The sequence below is a fragment of the Melampsora larici-populina genome, assembly GCF_000204055.1.
Source record: "Melampsora larici-populina 98AG31 unplaced genomic scaffold MELLAscaffold_12, whole genome shotgun sequence".
Taxonomy (NCBI): Eukaryota; Fungi; Basidiomycota; class Pucciniomycetes; order Pucciniales; family Melampsoraceae; genus Melampsora; species Melampsora laricis-populina.
In genome coordinates this window covers 111,751-125,091 of record NW_006768776.1, presented here as the reverse complement: position 1 = coordinate 125,091, position 13,341 = coordinate 111,751, and the positions used below count along the sequence as shown (strand labels likewise).

General features: G+C 36.9%; 2 protein-coding genes across 2 annotated transcripts; both read left to right on the top strand.

Moving 5' to 3' along the window:
• Positions 1 to 13: 13 nt before the first annotated feature.
• Positions 14 to 2,445, top strand: MELLADRAFT_116032 (uncharacterized protein; the record flags this gene model as incomplete). Its single annotated transcript, XM_007408538.1, has 5 exons — positions 14 to 333; positions 409 to 676; positions 779 to 796; positions 882 to 1,372; positions 1,461 to 2,445. 5 exons carry the CDS (start codon positions 131 to 133, stop codon positions 1,984 to 1,986), a joined length of 1,506 nt encoding a protein of 501 aa, XP_007408600.1.
• Positions 2,446 to 3,206: 761 nt separating this feature from the next.
• MELLADRAFT_124206 (uncharacterized protein) lies at positions 3,207 to 5,164 on the top strand (the record flags this gene model as incomplete). The annotated part of the gene is made up of 4 exons (XM_007408539.1): positions 3,207 to 3,369; positions 3,453 to 3,503; positions 3,584 to 5,005; positions 5,094 to 5,164. 4 exons carry the CDS (start codon positions 3,207 to 3,209, stop codon positions 5,162 to 5,164), a joined length of 1,707 nt encoding a protein of 568 aa, XP_007408601.1.
• Between the last annotated feature and the right edge of the window lie 8,177 nt (positions 5,165 to 13,341).

Sequence of the window (13,341 nt, the reverse complement as noted above, 5' to 3'; positions counted from 1 at the left end):
TGAATTCTATGTAGACACACTCAAAAAAACAAATTGACTTGTAGAATTTTCTTAAAAGTTTTTCCAACACAAATCGAAACGGAATTGTATCCTCATTTCTTTTTAACAATTTCTTTTAAAATAATTCAAGATGGTCTTTCATCAATTGCAATCTGCATTATCAAATTCTAATCAAGTTGAAAGCAATTCAGCTCCATCTAATACAAGTTCACCACCTCAATCAAAAAGAAACTTATTTAGTAATTATTTTAGTTCATTAACTGATACTATAACCGAAAAGGCGACTTTAACAAACTTACGACAAGTTCAAACCAATTATGATCCAAGACAATCGTCAGTAATCTTTCATTGAAGAGACTTCAATTTTATAATGAAAGTAATTGATGATTGATTTTTCTTTGCAAGCAGACCTTATACTATCAAACTTCAAAGATTGATCAATTCTACAAAAACTTTGGTACAACAAACCGATTCTATTGGAAGACAATCACATCGTACATCTCAATCTATGTTCACTTGGGCTCAAGATCAATCTGGATCTAGTGATGATTTAGATTTAGTTGATGTAGGTGATCGCCTAGCTTTCTTGATCTATAAAACTGGTGATTTGTTTTTAGATTATAGTAAGATGATTGAGAAATCTAGGATTGAATTGAAGGAGGTTAGAAATTTTGAGGTATGTCAATTTAACTTGTTCTTTACAATCTGTTTCTATTATTTGCGAACACAAAAAATAAGATTTTGATTTACTGATACATCTTAAAAAACACCTTTCTAGAATGAGTTAACCAAAAGTGTGAGTGATAAATGCTTAACTTTCTTGACGAAAATGTTTTACATTCTTATTCTGATGTGCAAACATAATGATCCATTACATTTAGCGTGATAGAAAGAAATCTTTAGAAAATCAAATCAATAAATATAAACAAGATGTTAAACCAAAACCAGAAGTACAAGAAAGAATCAAAGTATTAAATCAAGAATTAAGTGCGACAGATCAAGAACTTTCAAAATTAGAAAAATCATTATCAGAAATCAAAAGGATTAAATTGAAATCAACTTATTCGATTCAATTTAAAGCAATGAGAGAATTAGGTGAAAAGTTTTCAATCTTGGGTGGTTATGGTGATTTATTATTGAATGAAATTCAAGAAACCACGAACACTGATTCTACTTATGATGGTCAAGAAAGAACAGCTTGGATTAGAGGTGCTGTGGCTGAGAGTTTAGTGACTTATAGAGCTCCTTTGATCGAATTACCTAAACTTGATCAAATTCCTATCTCACCAGTTCAGCCGTCTCCAACAACAACAACACCTTCTAGTAATAATTTATTGGCCCCCGTCGAGAATAAAGGAGGTCGTGATACAAGGTATGTTTGATTTTCATGGATCACACTAAACCAAAAATCAAGAACAAAGCTAATAAAATTCTGCGATTACATCATTTTTTGTTGATAGATTATTTGGAGAGACTCATAGATTGGAATTAGAAAAGTTACTTCAAACTTCAGATGAATCAAGTCCCACTTCAACCCAACCCAAACAAACAAACAAAGATTTAAATCCAATTACAACCACAACCACAACCACCAAGACACCATATGAGATTGAAGTACCATTCTTGATAACAGGTGAATTGAAAAATCAAAATGAACCAATTAGATTACCACCATCATTTCCACCACCGAAATTACCAACCCGACCAAACCCATCAAAACCGAATGAAGCGAAAGAAGATTTAGAAATCGAATGTTTGAATCAATTTATCAATACAAGTGGTAATTCTTCACCTGTTTCGACTATTAAACCTTTATCTAATTATTCTAGACCTAGTTCTTCTAGTCCTACGACTGAGATCAAAAGGACCGGTTCGACTTCTACTTCTGCTTCTTTACTTAATGATCATGAAAAAAATGGCAATCAAGATCCTTTACCTGCTTATAAACTTACTGATGATCATTTGGTTCAAACCAATCCTACTTGATGTTTAACTTCTTTTCGGGTTCTTCAATTTTCGATTTTCTCAAGATTTATTTCACTTTTTGATTTATTTCATACTTATACTTTGAATGGACACTTTATGAATCTATCCTGATTTGATTTCGTAGAATCATTATGACCTCTATTTAAAATCTATTATCACGAAGTTATAATCACTTGAAAGAATTCCTTATAAGTATTGAGCAAGACGGTGATTTTCGAGCCCGAAGTTGATAGTCTTAGCGAACCTGTTTTACAAAGAATGTCATGTTGTAGCTACGCGTAATGTGCGAATCTCTGCGAACAACAGCTCCCAATAGATTTTTATCAGATGCCAAGTACAAACTTTACATCAGCCCGAATTATGTACCCCGCAGACATGAGATTCTATATATAATTCTGAATCTTGTCAAAGGTTGAACTTGCACCCCTGGTGTTGAAAATGAACTTGTTGAACTGTGTTAAATCGCTTCAATCAAAGACGTGTTCCTGGGGTCTTGAAAGGACTTTGAACAGTTCAAGATGAGTTGGTCAGAAGTTTGATTCACTGACTATCGCACTGAGCTGCCTACATATACTTAGTCCCATGAGTATCATTAAGGGTGACTCAGTGTTTCATCGGAACATCACACCAATCATACTGGTCTCATAAGTATCATTGATGGCAATCAAGTGTTTGATCCTCTGTCTGGCTTGTGGCAATTATGAAGGAAAAATGAGTTTCATCGATGTCGACGAGCCAGTCCTTCCGCTTGACTTCCGCCTCAACTACAAGATCACAGCCTTTCTCATCGCATGTTGTGTTAAGCTCTGGAACAAGTTCCTTGATTGCTAAGATTTTTCTATTTTTTAAACTTATCTTGTCAATCACTTTTTTTGGCAATCACTTTTTTCACCAATCAATTAGCAACTGAATACTAGCTTTGGCTTAGATCACGTCCTTACATTTTCTTCCAATCCTTCTTTTCAAAAAATATTGTTCTTGATTTGTCAGTCTTGTAGAATTTTGTACCATTTGCCCGAGCCTTTAATTCTTTCTACTTCTGCCTTCTCACACTTCCAATCTCTCTCATTCCCTGGCCAGATACAATCATTATTATCGTTCTTTTCCGCTTATCTCTAAGTATATACACCCGCCGGCTTTCAAGATCACAATTCTAGTAACCCGTACCTCTTGGAAGTAAAGGACTTGTGGAACAAATCATTAGTATCAACCCATGCACGATGAGAAACCCACCGTATTCACATATCAAATGGATAATCCTTGTATGGGTCATTGTCAATTTGAAAGTCTTTGTTATAGGACGCCCCGCAATGGGAGCGGGCAAGTATATGCAGGATCTTGAATATGTTAAAGGTGTTGGAACTGCTGGGAATGCAAACAAGAGTGTGTAGAACATTTTTTTCAATCCACCTGTTTTTGATTATTGGCTTATCTTCCGTGTGATTCGCGCTGGAAAGTTTCAACAGGCTCTTTAGATGTCAAAGTAGCTCACGGTCCATCGCTTCCAAAACCAGATGGTAATGAAGTTTCTGTGAAATATGCCTGTATGATGCAATGGTATAGCTTACATAAATTTTACGACCTTGATAATTTGTAGACCTGCGACCCTCCGTGGATTTGGGCCCTTCAAAAAGTGGCTCTGGCGCTGTAGAGATAGCAGGCAGCATGAGAAAAGGTCGTGTACCGCATACCCCCAACACACTTCAAACAGGCTCTAAAGATCTCCAAGTAGCCCACGACTTCTTGTCTACAAAACCAGATGGTAATGAAGCTCTCAATAAAGTCCCTCCTTTCTCTGATCTTATAGCTCAAATCACACGACTCTGTGGCTTTCTAGGTCTTCAAACATCAATGTTTTACCTCCGTCCCCAAATTGGCTCCTGGTTTGCCAAAATAAGAGGATTCATGCGCAAGTTTTGGGGAGCAGATCCCAGTCTTGCAGAAGCTCCCCACGCAAGTTTCAAATTCGAGGAAACTCGCGGTTTGGCTGAAAAGGAAATAAGGGAAGATCTCCTCAGATTTACTCCTACTGCAAGGGCCGAAAAGGCAGCTCCCTTGGTTCCTGAATTAGATGAAGCTTTCAAGAATCAAAACATAATGCTGTTCAGAGGGCAGATGGAAGATATCAAACCAGTAGAAGTAGCAAAACTTTCACCTGATAGACTTATCAGATACGCAGCAGATAGGAATGAAGATGTGGAAGGTATGGCCAGAAATTTATACAAGGCCTCAGAGAAATACACCCAGGCTGAACAAAAGGCTTTTTACAAGGCTTCTTTGGGTTATAGCCAAGTGATAGACCCTTCATTGATCTTGAATAAGAAGGCTTCGGCCAAAAAATTCGAGGAGACCAAAAAGATGATTCAGGATATAGTACAGCAGAAGATGAAAGAGTCCAACATCAAAGGAATATCAGAGAACGATATGACCATGTCTATCCGCGAATCATTCATCAACAAAATTGCAGTCTTGTACCCTGAGGTTGAGAAAGGACTGCAGGAACTGAAGAAAGCTAAAGCAGCTTATGAACAAGTGTATGCCGGTACCTATCAGGCTGCTTATCAACTAAGCAATGCTGATACACTCGAACCACAAGCCTTCACTCAGCTTACCGATAAACAATATGTGGAAAAGGCCGCATTCTATGATATAAAGGCATATCAAAGATATGCTCAATGGTCTGATGCTGAAAAACGATTAGATGACGTTTTATACGACCAAGAGTTAGTTGCGACATTGGAGAGAAAGTTTGAGACAGCTACGCAGGATAAGGAGATCAACAAAATTGCAGACCAATTGAAAGAGGATTTAAAAGCTAAAGGAAAACCGATTGATGGGAAAACTGTGCATGCAGTAGCTAGAAGTAAATTCATCAAAAAACAAGCATCTCTTGATCCATTTTTGCGGCAGTATGTGTCTCGAATCAAGAGTACAGAAAAACAAGTTGAAAACACCAAGAATGCTGCTTTGAGAGGTGCTGATAGATATTACAAAAGTCATAAGCTTTTGAAATCCGCAGGTAAGAATGTCCATTTCCACCAAGTTTTTTTTCCAAATAATTCAAGCTGACTGAGTTTATCATTAAACTTGATATTGGACTCACAAAGCCTTGAGGTATAAGAGTTGGTTCTTCAGGAACATCATTCAAAAGTTTTTTAGTTGGCTTTTCATTGTGTAAAATATGGACAAACAAACAATAAATGAATGTATTCAAAGTAGACCAATTGGCAGTACAGATCCTCTCCAAATCAGCTCCAATATAAGACAATACAAAGTGAACACCAAGAGAAAAACCAGAGGTGTCCTCAGATGGCCATAGCCTTAAATGAGGCCCCTATGAGTGTGAATTTCACTGACTCAACCAGATCCAATCTATTCCCTTTATATCTGTCTATATGTGGAGTTGGTGAGCCCAAGGATCAAGGGACTTACATGTGGTTTGGTTTTTCTTGGTCGTAAGCAACTCCACCTTTTGGTGATGAGATGGATCAAATTGAAACTTTGGGCCCTTGATTAGAACATCACTTGAGATTCAATTTAGCATTGTTCCTAGTTCACCATTGTTCACTTTCCTCAATATCCCCTGCAATGAACAACAGTCCTTGGGCTCAGAAAAAATACTTTCCAAATTTTGGAGCAGAATATTGATGATGTGGTAAGGATTATAGCTTTTGAGTGCAGTGAATCAGTTTCATACAAATGTGGACCAAAAAAAATCACATAGGGAAAGCCATACCTTCAAAGAGTTGACAGCTAGATTCTGAAGGATTAGCATTTTTGTAAATAAAGCAAGTCATACTCAATTGTGGTTGCTTTGATGAAAATGTCTTGACATCTTGACAGCAGTTTAACCATTGTAGGACAAGATGAGCAGAAGTGCAATTTACATACCTGTGATATCATTGTGGCAAGGGGGGGCTGCCGTGCTCAGCCCAATTTTCACTCCACTCCAAGCCTACTGATTGTAATTAGAAGGGGGTAATTATACAAAGTATAGACTGTCATAAAAGAATCCGTACACTGTAAAAAGTATACACTATTCCCAAGTGGAACTGGGAAAATGATTATTATTGTAGTTTGTCATCAAAAGATCTATTGCTGCACACCTGAGCCATAACACCCACACTACATATGTGCAACAAGCTGAGTAAATTATTAGCTATCATGTACATATAGGTCTGCTCATGCACTGACTCATAGTGTTGGTGTAATTCCATTAACTAAACCTCATGTAACACCCTTTCCGTTACGGTTGAATGGCTTTCAGAGTATTACATGAGTAGCTATGGAAGTATATGTAGTCAATTTTCAGGACTGTTTTATCAAACTGGAAAAAGTTACATGATGTATCACATGTGGTTTACTTCTTCAGATGAGCAGGGAACTGAGCAGACCTGTATGTACGTGATAGCTAATAGTTTACTCAGCTTGTTGCACATATGTAGTGTGGGTGTTATGGCTCAGGTGTACAGCAAACTACAATAATTATCATTATTTTGCCAGTTTCACTTGGGGATATGGTGGGTAGTGCCTGAACGTGTGAAATCAGGTAATTTGAGAAAAAAGTTTATAAAACCCACATAATTGATCCAGTGTTGAAACCAAGGGCAGATTTGGAATCCTCACATCAATAGCAATCCAAAATTGTATTGAACATATTGTTTTCAACAATTTTTACGGTAGAGAAAGTTCTTTTCATACAATGCAGTTCTTGATAAATCAGCTTCTTAGCCGGCCAGTAATTACACACTTTTAGACACTACCCACTATAGTGTATAATTTTTGAAGTGATCACTGCACACCTAAGCCAAAACACCCACACTACATATGTGCAGCAAGCTAAGTAAATAGTTGCCTAACTTGTACATACCACCCACTTTGGCAAAGAAAGTTGCACTAATAATTTGATGCGACTTTTACATCACGGTGAGAAATTTTCTCATTGTGTGTGTATGTATAAAAACACACAACACTCCACTTTTTGGAAACGTTTGGTAAACAGATACGACATGATATGTGATCAGAATTCAGCATTATTGAGATCAATAACACCTTTCACTGACTGGTAAACAAGGTCATCGACTTTGATGATGGCCAAAGCAGTTGAATGGTCTTAACGTCACCCTATTGCTTGCCCTTCAACACCACAACATCATTGCTTTTTGAGTTGAATTATTCAAACCCAAGAGACTCATGCAATTTTCCCATTTCAATCATTTTCCAGGAACTTTAAAGCTTTTTTGTATCGTTTATCATGTATTGCATCAGAAACAAAACATCTTTAAAAGTGACCATTTCAAATCAGATCAATAATATGTAATAAGCGAGAGACAAATACAATCCAACACTCAAATGATTGGATACCACTCGAGGAGTTGAGATAAAAGAAATGATTTGTGATTTGAAGGAAAACAAGGAACTTGGGATCAATAAAAGAAGGTTGTTAGTAAGTTGGAATGAGAATATTGATTGTTCCAATAGACAAAATAATGGCCATATCAAGATTGAAAAGGTGATGTCAAGATCGAGGTTGTTTAGAGGATCCATTATTTGAAGTGAATGGAGTTCAGGGATTAAGAAGTTGATTTACACAATTTTTGCACATATGTGCAAAGATGCGTGTGCGTCTTCCATTGCATTTTGGTTTACTGAATTGGTTTTTTGGGTCACATATGCGACCAAAAATCAGTGCAACTTTTTGGTGGTGCGCAGTTGGTTGCACACGTCACACAACGGTTACTGAAGTGGGTGTACAGTTCTACTCAATTGTCTACTCATCTGAAGAAATAAATTACATGTGATGCATCATGTAACTTTTTTGAATTTGCCAAAAATGTCCCAAAAATTCACTACATACACAGTCAATTTTGCAAAGCTTGATCAAGGTTTGCCCACAAAATTCCAGTGTTTTTGGTGTGAAATACTTGTCAAGCTTTGTGAGATTGACTTTGTCTCCATAGCTACTCAGGCAATATTCTCAAATACACTTGCCAGTAATAGAAAGGATGTTAGATGAAGTTTAGAGCATCCACAGCGGACTTTTCAAATGTTAAATTTGAAGGTGAAATCATCAAATTTGCCGCAGCGGACTTTTCAATGTTTGATTTTTTCACTTTTCAAATGTTTGAACTTGATCTTCAAATTTGACGGTCAGGTCAAGAATTTGGAAAGTAAATAAATCATGTGGAGGCCTGCACGTACACAGCTTACTGTGTAGATTTCTTGGCCAAGTCACCTCTATTCCCATCCACAGTTTCAAAATTGTTTGATATCCTCAAAAACAAGTTTGCAAAACACATTGTACAAATTTAGAGACTTTGATTGTTAATGTAGATGATGATGTTGTACATGCCAATTGGACTTGATAACATCCACTTTGGGATGTATCAAGCCTCATTGATCAACCTACACAAATTGAAGGGTGTGACTGAACCTTAAGTATTGGCCTATATCCATATAGTGTCAATGTAAAATTCACTGCACTACTTGAAGACTATTTTACGGGTTATTGGGCCTCATTGATCACTTTCAAAGTGGCTTCTGAGTGTGATGACACAGTTGTTTGAATTGCTTCAACCTTGCTTGAAGCATGTTTGTACAGAATATGAAAGTTCAAAAATGGACAGTCCACTGTGGACACCAAGATTTGAAGGAAAAACTGAACCTTACAGCCAACTGTCCAAAAGTCAAAATTTTCAAATTTATGAAAATTCCACTGTGGATGCTCTGAGTTGATGAAATTACACCAAAACTTTGAGTCAGTGCACAGTGTCAATTTTTGTAATGCTTTTGTCCAGCTGAATAAAGTTACAACATGTATTACATATGATTCAGCTATCCAGATGATCAAAGAACTGGCCACATCTGTATGTACATGATAGCCGCCTGCTCACTCAGCCTGCTGCACATATGTAATGTGGGTGTTATGGCTCAGGTGTGCAGTGATAGATCTTTTTATGAGAAATTGAACTCGTAATCTTTATCCCCTCCCCACTTGGGGAAGCTCAATGATGTTCACAGCAACCCTGGGCCAGCAATGCAGGTTTTGCATGCTGTGCTGCGCTTGCCGCGCAGCTTTTATGACCGCACTGCACCAAAAAATCCATTTTGAGGTTGCGGCCTGACCCACTGCGCAACAAGATGTGTCAAATCAACAGTTTTTTGGGCTGCAACAACATTTCTTGTGTTGTTGCTGGCACAGGGTTGTTCACAGTGATCTGTCAACACAACATCACACAGTATGCTCATTGGTTGTAGCATCACAGATTCATGGCAGTGATCATGCTTAAGAGTTTCATTGAGATGAAAAGAGGAGTGAGGATCCAGTTCTTTCACTTCTCATGAGCAGAACCCTTCTCATCGTATGTGTATTTGTGCTCCTGATCAACTTTCTTAATTCCATTGTACAAAATTTACATCCGCCCCAGAGACATTGCAGACCTGATGTTCTATGTATATTTCTGACTCTTGTTGAAGGTTGCACCCCTGTGGTGTTGGAAATGGACTTATTGAACTGTGTCCAAATTACTTCAATCAAAGGTGTGTTCCTACTGTTCTTATATTCACCAGAATACATGCTTCATTTCAATTATTCAACCTCTGTTGGATTTTATATTTGAAAGATTGAAGTTTTCATCACACAGTCACCAGATGTTTTCCTACAGGAGTTTCCCTGGTACTGACAGCTGTAAACGTATAAGCCAACAAGGGTTATACAGAGCATGAAGGGTACAGTCTGCAAGTAATGACTATACAGAAAGGGTCTAAAGACTGCCTTCCTAAAACAAGACAATCAGAAAAGAAAACTTCTGTTGAATTGAGTACTGATAAGGCACCAGAGAAAAGTATCTTAAATGGTCCAAAACCACACAGATTTGAACTCAAAAAGCACCATTTGAGTTCTTTCAACACTGCCATAGTGTTATTCCAATATGATAACTAAGAAAATAAAGCAATATCTTTTTGATCTCATTCCCAATGAGCCTTTTTGACTATAACACTAAAATAAATTTCTCTTTATAATTGTAATAAAGGGCATATTTAAGTGACCAGGTACTGCTAAAATAGGTTATGATGATAAACAAGACGATAAATGTGTAGATAATAAAGAAAAAGGTGGAACAACAATCCCGAAATCATCCATGAGTATATATATTGATGTTTTACAACTCTTTGGTCAACAGCCTCAAAAACCAATCCATTTTGACCAAAGGCCTCTCTGATGACGTGTTGTAATGACTTTGTTACTGATAGATGATGTAATTTACACAGCCAAAAGTGACCAATGATGTAATTAGATGTTACACAGCCCTTCTTATGATGACTACAGGTGATTTTTTCTTTATATGTAATCTGGCTGAAAACCTATTTTTGAAGTTACAGTTTTTTGAAATGATGTCCAATTGTTGATTACTAAAGTGCAACTTATAGAGCTTTTGATGCCAATTAATAATTGTCCCAAAATCATCTACTTCTGATGAGTAATGGATGAGTTATTAAGTTGTGAAGTTAAGGTTTTTGTATGTAAATGTTGTTACATGTATGCATGTAAGTGCAAAATTTGAAGTTTACTCCAATTCCTGATTCCGCTTATAAATTTCTTCATCCACCTCTGCTACTAGTAGTTTAAAGTTGGTACGTTATGTAATAAATGCTTCTGTGTTTAATGAGCTATCTACCATCATGCTCTGATGTCATTTGACATGTGTAATAAGCTAAAAACCTCCATTTTCAACAAAATTCACACCTTTTCACCCCTTTACACAGCCATCAATAATACTCTCTTGCTCCTGTAATGTTACATTATCATCTTTAACCATAAAAATCCCAGAAAATCCTGTGGCAACCTTGAATATTAATAATACCACCATTACATATGTAATTAACTACCTGTAAACCCTTGTTTACCAGCTTAAAAAAGGTACTGTTTTCTCAATAACTTCTATTCCTCCTTATCAACCATCAAGATTAAAATTTTTACTGGCTAAAATAATGCTCCACTTTTATAGTCTAACCTCACAATACCATAAACCTAATATCAATATTTCCAAAACCCATTTCCGGGCCTGTATACCTATATTTTTGAGCTTTTCTTGTGTTTTTCTTTCTTTTCTTTATGGAATCCATTCGTTAATAGGTTACAATGATCTTCCTCAGTTTGTGAATATGAATTGATTATGAAAAGATAAACCTATATGTAATATAATTGATGTAATTAAAATTGTTTTTTTTTATTTGGTCTCATAGGTTGATTACCACACCGCTCAAGCAATTAAGTGATTACATAAGCCACTTGGAGGGGAGACTGTACAGTAGCAATGTGAACTGGAACCAACCCTGGTTGGACAAGTCTGCCCAAGGGGTATCACAAGTGCTGACAGTCCGTGCCCAGGGAGATCTAAACCTAACCAAGTGATATTGACAAAAACCTGGTGGCATCCTGGGTGCCCTGACCCGGCCTGGTCCTCAACCATTTCACTTACTCAGAGCGAGGATTGATTAAGTAACAAGGTTTGACACATGTTCAACCTCATTACAAATAGACTTTCTTAATTAGGGATAACCTTCAATATAACTGTCATAAATTATGATAACCTTTTTTCAGAATTCCCTTACACTCAGCTCCTGTCACACAATTATCATTGGAGTTAAACCACTCAATGAAATCAGGTGCTCTTTCTAGTGTTCCTCAAAGCCCAGTGACTACAAACAGTTGTGCTCTGTCTGATTCATACTCTGAAGTTGCATCTGATGCAACAACTGCTCTACACTTGTCTTGGGTTTGGCGGTATTTTGTCCAGGAAGAAGTAAACGGCCTCATGATGAATGTCTGTCAAGAAAAAGAAGGGTTCATCAACACCATCCTTTCTACTAACACCAATCCTGGCTCACCAGTAGAAATCAAAGCCCTTGCTGTTCAAAAAAACTCAAGTCAAATTAATGAGCCATCACCTTTCCAGAGCCCATCACATTGAACCCTCTGTCAAAACCAATAAAGCTGATTTAGGTTCTTACTTTGTTGATGGAAAATTCAGCAGTGCAAGTTTTGAATTCTTATTACTCTGTTTTACTAGTTCTTTTTGTTCAATCATTTTTGTTCAATTATTTTCATTGACATTGATGAATTGATTTCGAAATTTTGTTTCTTTTTGTTTGATTCTGTTACCAGGTCAACCTGTTCAACAGAGCAAATCTCAAGGATGCCATAATCCACTTAGTTGTCAACTGCAAACCCCCAGTTTTCCTGGTTGATGTAAAAGATGCTTGTGAAACATTTGTGATGATCAATTCCATGGCCTTCTTGCTCTGTGTTATGAGTCCATCTGTGAAACTCACGACACACATATCATGTATTGAAGACTAACTTGTACTTACATCACTAGACTACTATAGTCCTTTTCCTTCATACAACAATCTCATCATATGACTAGATAGCACCTGTCAGCCGGGGCATAAGTACAGGTTGTACCTATCTCCTGGCTAACAGGTGACAAGTGAAAGTACTCGTAAAATTCCAACTATTTCTTCAAATCTAATTTCTCTTTCTATTTTCAAATCCTTCTTTTATTGATTATTTCAAATAATATTTTCTTTTCTGATAACTACAATCCGAGCATTTTATGTAAAATTCCCTGAACTGAAGGATGTAGTTATGAACTCAGGAAGCAACGGTATCTCAGTTTGGATAATGGGTTGGAGTGATGACCCAACCCGGCATCTTGAAATATAAAACTAAACAAGACTTAACGCTTGGGAAACGTTAGTCTGACATTCTGGGATTCCTTAGCCAAATGGGTGACTAATTATATTGTGACGTGAAGGTTCTTGGCCGCGTGAAAAAATAGTCTAATAGGGGATAATCAATGATGAAAAGATGATGCTTAACGGGATTCCGGATATTGAACATGTATTGCTTCATTTGAATAGTTCTAATTTGTACGCAGCTTTGTGTGGCTCTAATAGGTATAAAAAGCCTCTTGTTTCCGTGATTCTTTTTGGTTTTTCTTCATCTTATAATCAAATCAATTTTCTAGTTATTCAACTTAGCCTTTAAGCTCCCAGCGTCCCAATCCACTCTTACCTTTGCTCTTTAAACCACCACTTTAAATCCCTTAGGTTAGTGATTGCTACGCTCTAAACTTATTCTACATTATATTTCTAGAAATTTGTTACTAGTTATAAGCTCCTTAATCTATATATCAGCTCAATCAACAGTCAAATAAGTGAGCTTATTGACAGCACCTTGATCCTCACTTCCGTGAACCAGAATCCCCTAGCCCATGTCATAACACTCTGATCTACATGGACTGCCATCAGTGATGGAAATGTGGAAAGCTTTTGTTCAACTTGTGCTTC